Source organism: Phalacrocorax aristotelis, chromosome 2, assembly GCF_949628215.1.
Source record: "Phalacrocorax aristotelis chromosome 2, bGulAri2.1, whole genome shotgun sequence".
Classification (NCBI taxonomy): domain Eukaryota; kingdom Metazoa; phylum Chordata; class Aves; order Suliformes; family Phalacrocoracidae; genus Phalacrocorax; species Phalacrocorax aristotelis.
The window spans coordinates 31,756,590-31,775,437 of record NC_134277.1 but is presented as its reverse complement, the minus strand read 5'-3'; the positions used below and the strand labels follow the sequence as shown (position 1 = coordinate 31,775,437).

Here is an 18,848-nt window from a genome sequence, read left to right as displayed (position 1 = left end):
AAAGGGTACACGTGCGTGTGTGTGTGTGTGTGTGTGTAAAACGCTGGGATATTATCTGTCTCACTTGGAACCTTTAGTAATGGAAGTTACATAGTGCTTAGCCATTACCTCTTACAATTTAAATTAAATTTTGGAAATTGCTGCAAATGGAAATCCTGTCCTCAGAAAAGCACACAGACCCTGATTTAGTGGCCAGCTCTTCTCTTTGCATTTACTTTATCGATAATTCCCAGGTAGGAATACAATTTAAGTTTTCTCCCAGGCTTGATTTTACATTAAGACCTTCCTCTTTAGTAGGAGCTCTAAAGGTGGATCACCTCTCCTTGCACCCTGCCTGGGAGCCTTTGGAGCCACATGCGTTATAAGTAACTGTAGGAGCAAATACCCTGATCTCCTCCCAGGATTTCACCACTGAAAGCTAATGCAGATGAAGAGCAACCCTGTTTCTTTGTGGGGTCCTGGAGGTTGCAGATCCAGTATAGAGGGATTAAAAATTCTTTAGATTTTTTCACCCCTACAATCATCTTATGCTATCCACGGGTTTTAGATCAATTGCTACAGAATCCAGCTGGTTGAATTTTTATTAGGTTACTGCTTCCTCCTTCAGAGAGCCCTAAGCCTCTGTTTGTTTTGGGGGCAGGGGGAGAGGGAGAGCTCTTCCTCCTGCCTCACCTACTCTCCTCTGACATCAAAGCAAGCCAGTTTGCTCCTCCTAGCCTAATCCTCTCTTTCTCCCACCCACCAATGCTCTGCGAATTTCCTTATATTCTTCTTAGAGTTATCCAATGTCCGTGGTATTTGTCCGCAGGTTAACTTTTGCCCTGGAGGTACTTGGTGGGAGGCAGAGCCCCTCGGGCAGTGCTTTCCCCTTGTCTGCCTGCAACTGCGAGTCCCATACGCCTGGCCAGGTAGCTGTCTGGAAGGGAAGGAGAGCACTGCATGAAGGAGACATAAATCAGAATAAAACAGTGCCCGTGACAGCATTTCTGTAAGATTGCTGCATTCGGAGGCTAAGAAACTGTTGGTAACTGCAGCTGCCACTGCATGAAAATACCTTCCAGACAATTCTTAACTGGAAGCTGGAATCTTTTGGGGGTGGAGGAGAAGAGGGGTCAGCGAACCAAAATCGTGTCAAACCGGCCCTTTGCTTGGGGGTAGAAGAGTAGAGAGTGTCTTTCAATACTGTGTAGCAGTTCAGCCATTTAGCAGCTGCCCAAATACATCGTCAGTTTAGGCCAAAGAACCTATAGTGTCCTAAGAAGGTGTTTACTGGCAGCTTGTTGAAAAGTTTGCCTTGTAATTGCTCTGCCTTTGGGTTTAGGGAGGAGGTTAACTTTTATTGATATTTACTGAAAGCTCTCCCCGCTCCCCTTCTTTAGCCATGTGGCTTAGCCTTTTGGGTGGGCTTTTTAATTTTGATACACCGAACATGCTCACGGACTTCAATTTTCAGCCAGCAGGGTCCTTTTAAATGGGAAGCCAAGTGGCTACAAATATCTGAATTATCTCAGTGGTGCCTTCAGCACTTACAGCATCAGAAAGCTGCAAGTACCCTCAGTAACTCTAATGAATATTTCAGAAATTGCAACTGCACATACAAGCAAATGAGGGATATCTTGCACTAAAAATGGGGATTTATAGCATTGAACCAATTATTAAGCTGTATTGATACAACCTCTAATATTGTGCCCCCTCCTCTGCCCTGGCTGGGAACCCCTCCACCTCCCAGGAAGGCTGTATCCGTTGCGGCAGGGGATCTTGGGTTAGCTGCCCAGAAATAGCCGAACGTGCAAATATGTTTGGTGTCTTAGCACACAAGCTTTAGAAAAGCATATTTCAGTTAATTACATTTATTTCCATTTGTGAAGAAGCATCTAGAAGAATTTATTTGCTGAACAGAGGAGGGAGTGTCATTTTTTAGGAGTCAAATAAGCTGTGCTGTGGGGAAGTGGCATATGTTTGCATTATAATGATCATTTTGTTGGTCACTTTTCCCCGTGTACAAATGCCCTCATATAAACCTGCTTTATGGAGTGACGCAACCTTGATGTGCTGGAGGTACAATGAACCCGTCTCTGTTCTCTGCTTCAACCTTTTTTTGGCCTCACTTGTTACTCTCAAAGGCTTTATGTTAATGCCAGATCATAATAAAGATAGGGAGAAATTATGGTGGATATTTAGAATGAACATAATCTAGAGATGAACAGATGATCCAATTAATTTAAAATTTATTTTCATCAATACTTTTATTTTGTCTTTTACTCATTAATCTGTAATGCTTTTTGATTAAAAAAATGAGAGGAAAACCCCTCCTACTCCAAAGCAAGAGAAAGTTATTTTAACCAACAGATGTGTTACTGCAGATGTTAAGGTCCAGGATTTCCCAGTATCAGTTGTAGGGAAATGTGCTGTTATTGTCCATCTTGAAACTCTAGTAGTAAACAGGAATAAATTCCAGCTTTCAACACAGATCATCTTCACCTGCTTGCTACTCTTTCCTAATTCAAATTCAGAATCAATATTTTTTTCTTCTCATACAACGTCATCTGAGAACAGTCCATGTAGACTTTGAGGACAAAATCCCACAGTTTTGGGCTGTCTTTTATTCTTCACCCCCACCCCCTGAGGATTTTAAAGACTATACTATTATGTAGCATTCGTGCAATGCAGTATTCAAGTAGACCGTTAATTGACATGCACAGTATTGTATGCTTTAGGCTGGAAGAGAAAATAAGCAATTTGCTTCATTTTGCAGAGTGAGTTCTAACTGTTATTAAAGTGCATTTGTAGTTGCGTATTTTCCAGTAAAGGTGACAGATTACTTCAAAGCTGGTATTTTCTTTTTGTTAAACAAGGTTCTCAAATAGATCCATCTTGCCCACGTATTCTATTCTTGCCAGTTGGCTTTGAAAGCTGGTGCTTGGGCTCATCGTTCAGAACTAGCTTCCAAAAAATGAGGTCCCATGCTGTTTCTATCTATTGAGCTGGTAGGGGCTGGAAGGATCTGATCTGAAGCCAAGGCGAAGACTGAATTGATGGAATCATATCTAACGGGTTTGCCAAGTACTGCCCAGTCATGAAGTTCCACTTTCTGGGAAAGAGCACTGAGACGAGGGGTGGCAGAGCATTTGCAATGACACCGGCTATCCTTAGATTTCCTTCCCTGGACATAGAGCCAGGCCACCACATAGGAAATAGCTAGCGCTTTGCTGAATGTGTTTTTACACATTTATGTCTCGTTCCTCTGTTCTGTATGCTGCTTCCCCATTTTCTCCTCAATCGCATGCATTTGAAGAGGAAAAAGCTTACTGCCCTTTGTTAAGGTATTGCACGTATTTTGACCATACGTAATGTACCATTGCAAAGGCTTGCTTGCACGTTCAATATGCTTGCTTCCATTTGATTCTGTGCGCACACATACAAACACCCAAACACACGCAGACTGTTCAGGTGAATGGTCACCACTCAGTGGGAATAGATGGAAGCCAGTTGTCTTTAGGGCCAAGTTCTGCATCTTAAGCAACTTCTAGTTTTCCAGATGCAACCATAAGGTTGCATAATACCAAGACCATGCACTTCTTCAAAAAAACTACTTGACAAGGATTTCTTTAGGTCCGTTCTCCACACCCCCACACCCCCCCTTTTTTTTTTTCCAGCCGCTTTCATTTGTGAGATAGTGAAAGCTCAGGTCTCTTGTTTATGTTCCGTTTTTATATAAACTGCCAGGATAGTCTCTGAAACCACAGTGATGATACACATCTGTGTGTCAGATATCCAATTTGTCACCAGCTTCTTTCAATATCTGGCAGAGAGCAGGACCTAAATGAAATCCAGTTGACTGGAGCTCAGCTAAGATCTGATAGAGGTGACTTTGATAGATCAAATGGTTGAAGAACTTAGTGGAGTCTGTGTAGATGTAATCTGTTCAGCCACTTTTAAATAAGTCCACACTATTCGAGTCTTGCTCATCTTTGCAGCTGTTGCAGTGGTCAGGAACAAAAGGGGTGTTTTGCCATTGTCTCGGTGAGGGTTTGTCTAGGGTGAAAACAATTGCAGATCTTGCCTCGGTTGTCTATGCTTGAAGACAGTTCAGTCTTCAGCGGTTGCAGTGGTCTGTGTGTGTAGGCTTTAAATCAAAATCGTTGGGAACAGTTTAGCTGGAAAGACTCGGTTATCAGCCTTTACTGTCTTTCCATCCTCCTACCTCTCTTCATCTGTCACCTCTCCAACATGATGTTTTTATTTTAGTTTTTGTTAGTATACTAGGCTGCTTGCCACATTCAGCTGCAGCAGCAGTAACCCCCAGGGTATGAAGAAATGGTCAGCTGGTTCTAGTACCTGCTTCAGCTACTTCCTGCTGTGCATCCCAAAGATTACCGGTAAAATTTCTCATCTTAATGTATAGTGGAATGAAATGGAAAGAGCTCCCTGCTTTGGCATCCCGTTGTCTATAATCAGGTGCCTATTAATTAGAGTGCAGCTATCTACAAAGGTCTGTAGCTCAAATCATAATGATCAGAAATAAATAATCAATAAATATTCTCCAGAATGCAGAAGGCTATTGTTCCATAAGTTAAATATACGTTTTCTTAAACCTCTTCAGAAAATATGTATAAAGCCTGGCATTCCCACCTAGAAGGTCAATAAAGTATTTACATTTGCAGCAAATACCTATACTGAATGTATGGTTCAAATGGTAAGTAACTGTTGCAGAAATAAAGCATTTCAGGCCTCATACGAACCCACAATGCTGTGTCTGTATTTTTTTAAAATGTCTACTGATAAGAGCACCTAGGTCATTACTATCACCTGAGAAGTAACCAGCACTTTACCCTCCTTGATGAACCATTCAGTAAACTATTTGTTTATTGAAAGTAATTTTTTTTCTATTAAAATACCTACCTGTTGTACTTCCAGCATAAATAATTTGTTTGAATCATCAGGTGAGTGCTGTTAAGTTATAGTGAGCGAGGAAAATTGCAAAAGCACGAATTAGGGTCCATGTCCTTAAGTGTATTTCAGTTTGCATTTTGATAGCAGTTTAGAAATGTTATCGCCTGTTTTGTCACAGACATAATTCACATCTTTCTTCAGGCACTGTAAACAAGAGAAATGGTTTAATGGCTCCATAAAAGGCACTCTGTGCTGATAGCTGAGATTAGACCCTTTAGTAATGGATTTTTGTGTGTTGGGGGAAGGGGAGGGCTTGGCGGAGGTAAATGTACTGGAAAAGAATCTTGGAGATACTCTGATGTATCTGAAGTGCCTGCTGCATTTCTGTGTGTATTGGGAGATAGATTTAAAGTGTGACAATATTGGCTTCATCAGGACAGGGGCCTTCTCTTCTTGCTTTTGAAATTTTGCCAAGTACTAGCTTGGGTCACCTCAATCAGTCTAGCTCCTGGAGTTGTAATGGTATTAAATATTTTTACATCTTCTGTCTTTTCATGTTGCTGTTAAGAAAATTAAATCCCCTTTATTCAAATGTGTTTAAGAAATTTCTCTCAACTTACACTGCATATTAACAGTTTTGCCTCAATCGATCATAAAAAATTAATTAGTTTGTTTACTAAATTGGGTCTAGAGAGTGATCTGAGACCATAAATGTGAAAAGCAGTTCAGAAACATGTAGCAGAAGTATTTAGGGCATGACTTCCCGTTACTTCCTTTTCTCTGCAGGTACACAGAAGTCCTTGAACTTAATACACATGAATGTTGTATTACTTAGGAGACACTGGAGTTCACTAGCACAAAAGGTTGCTGCTGTCAGTTGATTTTATATCATATAGTAAATGCTCTTGCCCTACAAGTGTTGTTAATAAGACATCTTTGTCTCTTTGGTCAGTGGAGTCAAGGTTGCCTGCCGTTAGCCGACATCATTGAATTACCAGTAATATTTGAAGTCTTTTAAAAATATGTTTAAATCAATTCTTCAGAAAACAAAATCAGATTTTATTTTGTGCATGGGCAGGAATCTGAAGTTTGAAAATTATAAAGTAACGTCTTGCTCAAAAGAGAAATGACTTGCAATTTCACATAAATTTTTCCTCATTTCTTCTTCATCTTGTACAGAAAATTATTTTAGGCCGTTGCTTTTATATTTGATGCAGTGCATTCCTGGGGCTTTCTCAAAAGAAGTGATTCAGTTCTATCTGTACAGAGGTGGTACATGTCCTGTATCTCAGGCTAGAAAGTGTACAAATCGGTCTCCTCTAAGATAAATCAATTCCTCCTTTAATTTCAGAGTTCTTAATAGAATTGTTCTTTGTTTGGGTCTTAAACTGGATGTTACTATGAACAGAATGTTTGGGGATTAGGCTGTTGATAGCAAAGGAGAACAGCACTTCAAAATGAGGGGTAGCAGGTTTCACCCTGTGTTTTTGCACGTTCTGTGCAAGTTTACTTTGTGGTGAAATTGTTATTGTTTTGTACAAAATCTAGGTCTGTACAACAGCACATTATGTATAACATGCAAACCCTCTTACTCTGCAGATATAGATAAGATTTATGCACAGAGAATATGCATGTAGTAATGTATTGTACCTTCATCAATTTGGTACAGATGGTAGCAGTCCTTCTGCTTGCCTTATATCTGTGTGTTGGCTTTGGAGAAGCTCCAGACAGGGTCTGAGGATTGAGTCAGTTCTGATACAGATAAGCCTGACTTTCCCCAGTAGTTGAGATGAGGTGTTGAAGCCATCCATCTAAATACACGTTGTGAGATTGTTTGCCTTTCAAGTTCAGAGGTAGTTATCTGTAAGTAATCACTCGGGATGAAATCTTGGCCCTTGGTCACTTCTTAATAAGATCATTATTAAGGCAGAATGCCTGTTACTTTAATAGGGTTGAGACTCTGTTCTGGGGTTAAGTAAAATGAATTTGCCATCAGGAAGAAAGAACTGGTGAGGAGCTGGTTGGTTGAGATGTCGTTTTGTTAATTTGGATGTGTTGGTAGCTTGGTATGCTGCACTAAAATTAGATTGTACAAATAAGCACCCTTCCTCTCCTCAAAAAAGAAAATGGACTGAAAACATAATATCCAGCTTAGCAAAACGGTGTATGTTTAAAATCTGTTTTAATAGGTGTACTATAAAATGAGTGTCACTAAAATGAAGAGCGACGGGTGGAGGGTTTCAGTGAGGATATGAGAACTGTTTTGAATGTTTGAAATTTTACTGTTGGAATAAGTCTGTCATCTTCAGCCACACTTCAGATGTGGTTTGAAAGGTCAAGTAGCCTTCAAGAAAGCCCCCCCAAAACGCAGTAAGTATTTTTCTCAGGCTATCTTTTTTCCTTTCCACCTCTAAAAGTGTACACTGAAGGAGTTACAGATAAAGCTTAGCATGGTGACTGTGTCAGGGGACTGCCCCAGGAAGGCTTTAAATTTTACAGCTACATTATCTTTCTGGCCGTAGTTAAGATAAAGATCTAATATAAAATCACTTTGGACTGTAATGCTTTTCCTAAATGAAATGAAGGCGTTAACCTACTTGATTTGATATACTTTACCCTACCTTATAAAGCTGGGAGGAAGGTGAGGTAAACTTTAATTAAAACTACAGCACAGATGCCTTCTAGCACTGTGCCCTGTACCTTGCTAGGACTGTACAGTAAGCAAAATAAAATGTACCTCGCAGCCGAGGCAGCAGGCTGGAGCCGTGTTCAGTGAAAGTAATTTAATTAGTGTTGATCATGACTCCAGATGATGGTGATTTGATAAGGAATAATTTAGTACTTAACAGCCTTTTACATGCACCAACTCCATGTGGGAAGGTAAAGCAAATTGCACAAAATGAATGTGCTGCTTTCACTTGTGCCTGTGCCAGTGAGCTGGAAAACTGCCTGTTAGCAGACGTTCAGGCTCTCAGCGCTGTGATGAAATACCCAGCCAGTTCTCCGCACAGGGCTGTGGTGTGGGAGTCTCTGTACTCCCGTTATTTAAAAATAAATAAGGGAAGTAATTTTTTATAACAGATTAACTCTGAGGAAGTAGCAAAGTTAAAATAAAAAAAAAAATTAAAAAATAGAGCAGCATGTGGTCTTTGTGCAAATATGTGATACTGGCTTTAAAAAAGTCTTGTTGCAGTTGTGTTTTAATTCTCTGACTCAAGTCAAAGAGATTGCCTACCTTTGTGTCAGAGCTACCATCCTGGAGTTGTGGGGCCCATCATATGCATTAAATGTGTGGTGTGCCTTATCTGACCAAGACATGCAAGGAGAGTCAGCAGTAAAAGTTCACTAGGAAAAACCTGAAACAAGCTACTGGATGCCAGCCTGCTTTATGATTACGGTGGAAAGCTGACTGGACTGCATTTTGCTGTATTATTAAATTTGAGAATCTTTAATCAGGAAGTTCGTATGGCCGTCTATTTTAGGGCAAGTTCAGACAGTTTTTTACAGAGAGAGTTCTCTCCTTCTTGCGACGTTCACCACTTTTCCTCTCTGTTTAAGTTACTGTGCTGTGCGTATTTGCGTACCTGTTTTACTGTCTGCTTTTCCTTTGTAGTCTTTCCAGATAATTGACTATTATCTACCAAATATAATAGCTGGATAGTAGTTTTAGAAATTCTTGTGAGTTTTGTGAAAATCTGTGGCAAAATAACATAGTGCTATCTTGCAGATGTCTCAGCTGAAAGGCAATAGTATAAGCTGTCATGTAATAGGGTACGGGAGGACCCGGTTGTGAAAGGATTCTCTGACAGTTGCGCAACTGTGGGAAAACCCATGGTGGGAATCTGGAATCCAGATCTTACAGATACTTATAAATCAGTTTATTGGTTCTGATGCTCACTTCTTAGACAGCATTTCATTTACCTCCTCCTCCCCACCGAATGCATGCATGTGTATGCAGGTGCGTTAGTATCAGAAAATATATAGCCTTTAACAAATTGTCTTTCCTAAGTTCAGGTGCAAGGGAAGGGGCAAGGTGCTACTTGACGGTATATAATAATGGCCTGATTTGGTGCTGAGGTTCTCTAAGAGGGACTGCTGCATGTATGTGGATTTCCACGGAGGTGCAAGTGTCTGTGTCAGTCTGGTGCGTGATATTAAAACTATGGTGTTTTGCTGACAACATCAAAAATTGGTGATAAAATTGATCTCCGAACTCTAGGTTTCTCAGAGTTCAAAAATGTGTTTACAACCTAATTTTATTTAAATCTTGAAGGGTGTGTTCTGAAGCTGTTAAATACTTGATTTTAGTCTTTTGTCCTCCTAGCCACTACTTTAGATTTGTCTATGTCAGGTGAACTTTAAATTTTCTTCTGCTTTAATTTTGGTTGAGGTTGGATGGGGAATAAGGAAAGTTGGCTGGTTTAAACTAATATGCTGGTTAACCTTGTCTTTTTCTTTGGCCTTTTTCTTAATCCAGACCAACTTGTGCTTCTAATTAATGCTGCATTTCTGTCACACTCCCTCTGTTCTTTTTGCCTTTTAAAAAAGCATGATTTTTTTTTCTCAGTTTATGTCTATATCACATTTGCTATTGACTTTGGTGGGACCAGGATTTTATCCGGTCTGTTTTTGAGAAAAATTACTGAAGCCATTTCTTATGCATTTTTTCTAATGTTACTTATTACTGAAGGCACATATAATCATCCAGCTTCATAAGTTTTACTGTAAATTTTCATGCATTCTGTGGGACAGAAAGATCACTGATCATATACTTGAGGCTGATAGACGAGAAATTTATTTTGGAGTCTTTTGCGTGGCACTCTGAAGTGAACTACTATTGCATTTATAGCTAAAAGCTACCTCTCTAATATTACTTAGAAACATTTGGTGCCTGGGAAGTATTTTGCCTCTGACAACATTTACAGTAGTTAAGCCAAATATAAGTGGGCTGTTATTTTCCTGCTAATGAGATGGGATCCTGGCCATCATTCTATTAAACAATAAAAGTGCTAATAGCCAATGCGAAGGATCTCTGGTGTCTATTTTTCAGTTGACACCCGAAGAAATATTTGAAATGTTTATTTCCTATATTGTTTTTAGTATTGCAATGGTTTAATTAATCATGTGTTTAATTAGCAGTGTCTAGCTTACTTGAGAAAGCTCATTGTTAGTATTGTATTTGGGTTTTAATTACATTTTCTTTCTCTTTCCAGTGGCTTTTCATGGTCTCCCTGTGAAAATCAAGAAGGAACCCCATAGCCCATGTTCAGAACTTGGCTCTGCTTGCAGTCAAGAGCAACCATTCAAGTTCAGTTATGGGGAAAAGTGCCTGTACAATGTCAGGTAAAGCAGTCAGGAGCATGTTTGCAGTGAGAACTGCTGATTTAAATGAGGACTGACTAAAGAGTAATAAAACCATAATAGAGATCTTATAAAAGTTACCTCTTCAGCAGATAACAGACTGATGAGATAATGCATTTAGCTGATGAACACTGATGGAGTTGTTTACAGTGGTATCAAACACTTACATAACCATTTTAAAGCAGTGTTTTTCATCAAAATGCATATTCTCCATTCCTTCTCCATGGGAGATAGCCAGAGTTTAAAAACCCAGGGTGCAAGCATGAAATAGAAGGAAGGAGTGTCTTGTTTTCTGCAAGTTGTGTTGAAAGTATTTTCAAAATGCATTCAAAATGCATTACACACATTAGGAAAGAGAGAGAGACCTGTGTAACAGGCAAGAGATTGGCAGGTCTGAGCAACACATTAAGTATTTGACAAGTTTTGCAGACGTTATATGTGTGTATTTGTGGGTGATTCCAATTTAAAATAGTATTTCATTAGGCTCTGCATCTTTGTTACCTATTCAAAAGCAAGTTGTCTCCTTTTATAGGGAGAAATAATAAAAGCTTTAGTTATTTGTGGGTGGTGGAGGGGCTTGATACCACTGCCTTCTTTATTGACTTTCTTTTGGTTTGCACTTATGTCTCACTCCTTCCTTTAGTGTCAGCAGTGAAGGGTTTCTTATTGACATTTCAGTCTATTTTAGAATCTTTCATCTAGCTTGCAAGTTTTTATTCTCATTAATGTACTATCAAAACTGTTAGCACTTAAAGCATTTACATTTAACTTTTTGGATATGAAGGAGGGGGAGAGCATTAAAAAAAAAAAAGGCTGCCACCTTTGCCAGTCATAGAGGACTGATTTTGATTTAAAAAATCAAATGCAAACATTGATGGGTGTGATAGTGCTAGGGGGCCTGACAGGAAAGTATGCAAGTTCGTGCTTACTATCTGCCTATTGTCTGCATTTTTTCTGTTAAGAAAGAGGGATGATCAAAGTGCACTCAAGTCCTTTCCTGATTTGGGACACCTCTGAAAATAGCATCTATGTATTTGCAGGACCAGCACTTTATTTTTGAGAGATAGAGGGGAGGAGAGGCTGCTGCATCCTAGAGAGGGTAGCTAAGCCAACATACCATTGTTTTTCTGGGTCAGATCTCTTCCCTCTAGCTGTATTGTTTTACTGTCTCACTTTGTGGTTTGCGCAAGCTCTAAAAGAGTCTTGACAGGCACTGCTGGCTCTTTGTGCTCTAGTCCAGGTGCTTCTACTTTTATGTATTTTGTATAACTCCTGTTAGAATGTCACTGTAAGACTGAATCCTTTCAAAATACATTTCTGTGCCCCGGAGAAGAAAATGCTGTGTTGAACCCCTTGCCTTTAACATGATTTTTCGGTGCGCTTTGCAATGTAAAGTAGATAATTCCTCTGCCCCAAACTGGTTAATAAGGTAACTATAATGAAAAGCTTATAAATGTGACACTTAAGGTTTTCTTTCTGGAGGTAGATGCTACTTTTTTTTTTACAGAGAAAATAAGCTGACCTTCTTTCCCCTTGCCTTACTGTTAGTGCCTATGATCAGAAGCCACAAGTGGGAATGAGGCCCTCCAACCCACCGACGCCATCCAGCACTCCTGTGTCACCGCTGCACCATGCCTCCCCAAACTCAGCTCAGACTCCTAAACCTGACCGGGTTTTCCCTACCCATCTCCCTCCATCCCAGTCCATTCAAGACAACAGCTTCCCTATGGACCACAGGTAAAACACAAAACACGTGAGGGCCCATGCAGAAGGCATTTCAGTTGTGGCTGCAAGTCTCTTACAGAGGGTAGCAGTGCCTTCCTGCCCAGAACTATTCCCTTTCGGGTTGGGGGACCAATGTGAAAGCCAGCAAATTCAGAGTGTCAGAAATATGTGTGTTTTCTGAAAGGCTGGCACCCAATTTGATGGACTTCGGTAGGAGTTCATATTGGCAGTGACAGAGTTTTAATGACCTGCTTCTTCTGTCTTGTGAGGATGATTACAGGGTGCTAGATAATCTCATCTAGGCTCCCTTTCCCACGAAAGGTTGGACCAGATGGTCTTTCAAGGTCCCTTTGGACCTGGGCTATTCTGTGGTTCACTTGAGGCTAGTAAGCCCTGTGAGGTAATGAAGTTACTAGCAAGCGTGATCCTGGCTATAAATAACTGGCCTCTTGCTAAGCAGTTCACCTATCTACGAGATAAGTGGCCGTGTTATGGTGTAACTGCTTCAGAATATTCTTTGGAAGGGTGGATCATTTTTCCAACCCCACTTGAAATACAGCGTTTCAAACAAACTAAGATGCCAACATAAACTGTGCTTAAATAATATTAGTCTGAGTAAAAGCCACAAGAGCTAGAGACTAGAATTAAAGCTTAAACTGTCCTTAAGTCACCCTGTTTTGTTTTGATATGTTAGAAATCCCCAGACAACTGACTGTCTTCCTTAGATCCATTTTGCAATATCATACGCTCAATGGATTTCCCTGAATTTTGAGACCAAACGCTTGTGGAATTCTGTATGTTCTAACCTTTATTGCATGAACCTGTTTGTGTCTGCTGTGTTGTGTGATTGCTCTGAGCATTTAAAATTTCAGCTGTATGTAAAGAGATATATATGTTCAGAAACTTGACTTAGCGCTGAAACATTAGCAAATTAAGAAGCAACTGAAAAGAAAATCACAGTAGCTGGGGGTGCGATTTGCATGCATCTGCTCTAATAAGGGCTATTATCTCCAGGGATTTGTGCAGATCACTTCTGAAGGGGGTTGCTAAGGTTCATATTGCTGTTTTGTGCTCTGCTGAGGTAGTTTTAAGTATAACCCAAGGTTCTCTGCAAGCCCTCCTAGCTTGTAGGAAACACTGAATTGGCCCCTTCAGCTGCCATAGTCACCATCTTTTCCCCCTCCGTGGACTGTGGTCTAACCATGCAGGCCCCCAGTGAAGCCAATCACTGGTTTTGATTACAGGATGGTGGAGAAATGTGTTGCTGTATATGCACCAAAGTCAAGTTGTCAGGAGACTGAAATCTCTAGAAGCTAAATGGCTTCTGTGCAGAGAGCAGTAATAAGATTTTTCAGGTGAAAAAATCTTTTATTTTAGAGCAACTTGTAAAGAGAGGGCTGAAGCTCTATGTCAGCCCTAATTTGAGTATGTATAGAGATTTGCATACACCTTAGTGTATTTTTCTTTACCCATAACACTTGCTCTGCACAAGCTTTGTAGGCGTTTTACATGATTTCCCTCTCCCTCCCCCATCTTTGTTATTCATGTTCTTTAGGGCATTTTGCACTAACGCTTCCCTTCCGTGCTAGCACCTCGTGTGTTCTAGTAAAGTCCAAAATAGCTGACTCGGGGAAAAAAATCAAATTTTTCCTTTTCTTTAAAAGAAAGGTACACTTGTAGTGGAAGATATTTTTCCACATTTTCTTATTTATTTTAAGTCTTCTCACTTCCAGTTGTTTGAAGCAAATGTGTACTTTGTATTTTTGTGAAATTCAAATCTTTCTAATTTACAAGGTGGTGTGCTGCTACGAGTGTATTCAGAAAATGTCATTTAAACAAATGACCCACCTATGTGAGTTCATATATATAATCTGTGACTCAGGGCATATTTCTTTGGACTATGCATTGGTGGCATAAGATAGCATTAGTATCTAGAATATAGAGCCCATACATCTTCATACGGGGCATGAATATATGAACGATAAGTGGTCCTAACAAGTACCAACAGGAATCAAATCCACTTGTATAAACAAATGGCTTGATTCCATACAAAGCTTCCAGTACAACAAGTATTATTAACTTCCTTTGAGGCTTTGTGAGTGAGCCTGTTTCTTATTTTAACTTGAAGTTGCAATTTTCTGATTCACTCCTTGACAGTTCTTAATGATAATTTCTGCTTCTTTTTTTGGCTAATGAAAAAAGGAAAAGAGGGAAATGAATGCAGTGCCAGTCAGCCTAACTGTTTCATAATACATTTGAGTTTCTAAGTTTATTTTCTGCAGGTGTAGGTGGAATTGCAAAATCCAATGCTACAGTGCAGTACTCTTTCTACTGCAAAATATAATATTTACAGCATCATTAAAAAATTCATTTTGTCTCCAGTACTACATTGTAATAGTTTCTATCTCTGTAGCTCCCACAGTATTTGTAATTAAGGTATGACAGTAAATACTTGTCAGACCAAGTTCCCAGCAGTATTATGACAGATGTTAGTACAGTTTAAATTGTTTCAGAAACATGTACTACATATGAGTTGCTAGTCAAGGACCGTATTGCCTGTGCAGTCAAATTCCTGCATTCTTCTTCACTCACCTAGTGTTCTCCAGGAGAATGTCTGCTTTTGCTGGCGTGAACCAAAGTCAGATCCAAAGTACAGGAAGCTGAAGAATGATTAATTCTCGATATTTTTAGTGTGACAGTGAGAAACTTGCAAAGAACGGCACAGCTTGCTTTTTTTTAAAAAAAAAAAAAAAAAAGGTGTGTCTTCTTCATGAGTGAAAACAGGACTAGTAAGCAGTTTGTTCCAAGAACATTGCATCTGCTATGGATTAGTGCAGCCACAACATTACTACAGTGGTGGTTCTGCAGGTAATTTGCAGGACATGACAGGAAGACTTTACGCAGTTCATCAGGGCATGGTGGGGAAAATAACATCCTTGTATTCTTCTCTATGCTTCTGAACCTGCAGAAGTCCAAGTAACTATATCCAGGCCTTTTAGTGCAGAGTGATATGTTTTATGGAAGAAACAACAACCATAGGTTCTCAAGCAGTGTTACATGTAAATGAAGTTAATTTAAAACAGAGCATTTGGGAATAGTGAATGACGGTGTGGCTTGTATGGATGACTTCTTTCACGTAGAAATGATGAAGGGAACAGGTTAAGGCAGGAGGGGAGTTCTTAAGCATTGTTTCTCTTAGCAAAAATCTGCACCCTCTCCATTTTCTGGGTTCCTTGCATTCCCTTCCCATTAGTGGTGGAATGCAGTGCCAGCCTTGCAGGTAGATGTCTCACAGTGCTAGGCCTGAGAGGACAGAACTGTGGACTTTCACCCTGGAATGATTCCAGATATTGTGGCAGACAGTACTCTTCAATCAAAATGTTTGTGTGTGTTGTGGTCAGAATGGTTTCCATGTAACAGTAAGAATGGTAAGAGTAAATTAGAGTACAAGCAATCCGTTGCTAATACTCGTGAAAGAACAGAGAACTCTAAGACTCCCTTAAGTTACTGTGGTCAGATGTCAGCCTTTCTACTAGTTTGAAGCTGGTGCATTTCCTGTTTGCTTCTTCTGTTGAAAGAAGATGCTGAAAGCAAAGAGGATGGTGGTGGGGACAGGTCTTAGAGCTGGTAACTAAGAGGGGGCTGTTTTTGTTTCTTTGCTTGTTACTGTTCTACAATGCAAGGGATCCTGATGGGAGCACTTGGTGTTATCATAAGCAAAATGTTTGCTACTGAAAAAGTGATACAGCTGCTAATCGTGACCTGTGAAGATCTTTGGGAAATGGAATGTAGCTCAAGTCCTTTACATGACCTCTCTAACTTGTGTCCTAGATTTCGCCGCCAGCTCTCTGAACCTTGCAATTCTTTCCCACCTTTGCCTGCAATGCCAAGGGAAGGACGTCCAATATATCAGCGCCAGATGTCTGAGCCAAACATCCCTTTCCCTCCTCAAGGTTTTAAGCAGGAGTACCACGATCCAGTTTATGAACACAATGCTATGGTTAGCAGTGCAGCCAGTCAAAATTTCCCCCCTCCTCTGATGATTAAACAGGAGCCTAGAGATTTTGCATATGATTCAGGTAGGTGAGACTCTCCTTTACTTCTGCATAGTAAATAAATGAGTCCAAGCTGGTGCTATTGATGTTTTGATCATATGAACTGAAACTTGCTCGTTTGGCTTCTGAGTCTCCTGAAGTAATTTATGTCCGATATAGCTTATGAAGTAGTAAGATGGCTACATAGTACACTGTAACTTGTGCCGCTGTTGCCGTTGCTTGCTCTGCAAAGGATTTCATTTTCCAGAACCCCCTGTCCAGGCAGTGCACAGGTTGGAGAAGCTGGGGAAGAAAAAATCATGGGTGCAAAATTGAGCTTTGCTTAAGAGGGGTCTTGTTCTGTGCTATCTCATCTCTGACCTCTGAATTTGTGTGCTCCATTTTATGAGCACTTTCATTTATCTGCCAGAAATAGAGGACTCTTTCTCCTCTTGCTTGCACTACTTTAAATCAGGAGTAACTCCGCTGAAGTGGGGTTTATACAGCTATAAAACCAATGAGGGAGAAGAATCAGCCAAATTGGTGTCAGCTTCTCAGATTGTGCATACTGCTGTGTTTTGTGGAGGTATATAATCTGTGATGCCAGGTTGCTGATGTAGAGAATACGCTGTTGCTATTAATAATGTTTATTATGATTGTGCTTATAGGGCAACTGGAATGGTGCCTTATTGCTCTACAGACTGTACAAAACAGAGGAGGTGGTGGCAGAGCCTGCTCTCAATAGCTTCTGGTCAAAATAGAAAGATAAGCGGTAGAAAGGATAAAAACATAAATCAAGGGAATAACACTGTAAATGTTTGCCATAATTTAAATCTAATATTTATATTGTACTTGGGAAAAGAGAGAGAGAATTAGGGAAGCAAAAGAGGAGTTCAGTGATGACTATCAAGTAACAAGAAGGAAACTGGGAGGGTAGTATGGAGAGAAGTTGAGGTTAAAACAGCATTTAGTGGGCTAGGTGTAAACAGTTCATCAGTACTGAGCTGAGAAAATGCAATCAAAACACATTTTTCAGTTCCGGTGTAAGTGATTTCTGCAGCTCCTCTTCAGTCTCTGCTTCTGTGCTGCTTTGTGTATGCCACAGTGTTGAAAGGGAAGTATTTCAGTGAGTCCTTACCATGCTTCTGGACGAGGATGCAATGCTTTCGTACACAAGCAGCCTGAGTTGGGCAAGGGGAATGGGTGGCCCTGACTTCAGTCTGACTCTCTCTTCTGGGTGGTGCAGTACCTGCAGTGCTTTCCTGCTGGTTTAGTCTCTAGTTAGATGCTTTTGCAGTTTATTTACCAAAGGTTACAAGGCAGCAGAGGTGAGGTGTCCTTTGAAAGTTTAGCCCATGTCAAACTATCTTCCAATTGGATATAGTGGAGAATTTGTTTTTGTTGTCTTTTCTGTAGCTAACTTAACATTGTTTATTTAGTGGGCTTTTTTTTTTTGTGTTATCATTGTTGTAAAGCCCTTGGTTTTGAATTTATCTCAGTTTTACAACAGGGGAATTTGGAAAGTAGAGCTGCTTTCTCCTTTCTTACTCTTGACAAGTAAAGAACCAATCCTTAGGTAAATTTGAGTTAGGCCTATACAGGGATGGGACCATGGGTGAAATATTTCTCAAAGTTGAAATATAAGACAAGATGAAAACAAGTTCAGGTTACAAGAATCAGATCTCGAACTAAACCCATTCATTGATGAAGATTCTGAGATACATGCCTTTGGCAGTCATGCATCTTTAGTCTTACAGAGCAGCATGGGGGAGACTGTCTGCATAGTTAATGTGGCAATGGATAATAAATAGGGGACTTCAGCTTCAGGCACTGCCAGTCCCTTGCAACCTTCACAAGCACCGTTATTCATCCTGCTAAATTAAAGGGTGAAAAAAGGCCCTTTTGTAAGCATGCTTCATATTTGGCTAGGAAGTAGGATCTCCTTATTGCATACTATTACTTTAAATCTGAGTTGGCTGCTAGCATTCATCTTTCTTTGGAATATTCTTTGGGGGGGGGGGGGGGAAGAAAATTTTCTGGAAGGAAGATGTGCAAACTTGTATCCAATTCTGTCATGCCTTTCTCTTTGTGCTAGCAAGAACAACATTCCACTTTATAGTAATGACATTCAAGTAAAATTGTTGTTTCTTTTGTAGATGAATAATTAGTTTTTAAAAATGTAATAGCTGTGTAACCAGTGGTCATGAAAAATTAATCTGTTGGTATCAGGAAGTACTTTTATTGGCTTCAGAATCGCTGCATTTAAGTTGACACATCTGTACACTCCATAAATTGCAGTCAACAACTGTGGTCTGTTGATATTTTGTCTTACTACCATCTGTTCTCTAGAAACCATCATTTTCCATCCTTGCTAAGAGTACATTAAATAACCCCTTAGGAAACATAATGTATTTGTCACTGAATCATTGATTTCATTTTTCACCTATGGATGTTCAAGGAAGGGGGAATGCCAGAGTGAAAAGTCTTTTTCGCATGGTATTTTATTGCAGCTCAGATAAGAATATAGAAACATATTTAAAAAGTTCATTGTAATACACCAAGATGTTCCTTTTGGGATGTTTTTGTAAAAGCCTCATAAAAGTTCATTGCTTTTGTGCACTATACTTTTATACTTTGTGGGAAGCTGGTGAATGAAAAGCATTATTATGGAATGATTATAACTCTATTAAAACATGACATTAATTATGACATGGGAAATGGCAGATCAATTAGTTGTAATTGTAATTGCAGGTATGCAATTTCTACTGCAGAATGTTTGAGATAATGGAAAAAGAAAAATGTCAACAGAGTAGAAGCTCTTCCTTATACTTATCC

General features: G+C 39.8%; 1 protein-coding gene across 3 annotated transcripts in view; it reads left to right on the top strand.

Annotated features, from left to right (window-relative positions):
* The window catches only part of ETV1 (ETS variant transcription factor 1), a 67,767-nt gene that overhangs the window by 23,699 nt on the left and 25,220 nt on the right, over positions 1-18,848 (top strand). For 2 of the 3 annotated variants that reach the window (XM_075082943.1, XM_075082942.1), the window contains exons 6-8: positions 10,107-10,236; positions 11,803-11,991; positions 15,811-16,058. In XM_075082943.1, coding sequence (XP_074939044.1) covers positions 10,107-10,236; positions 11,803-11,991; positions 15,811-16,058 — 567 coding nt within the window. Of the gene's footprint in view, positions 1-10,106; positions 10,237-11,802; positions 11,992-15,810; positions 16,059-18,848 lie in introns of those variants that run through there. The other variant, XM_075082944.1, reaches the window with a different exon arrangement.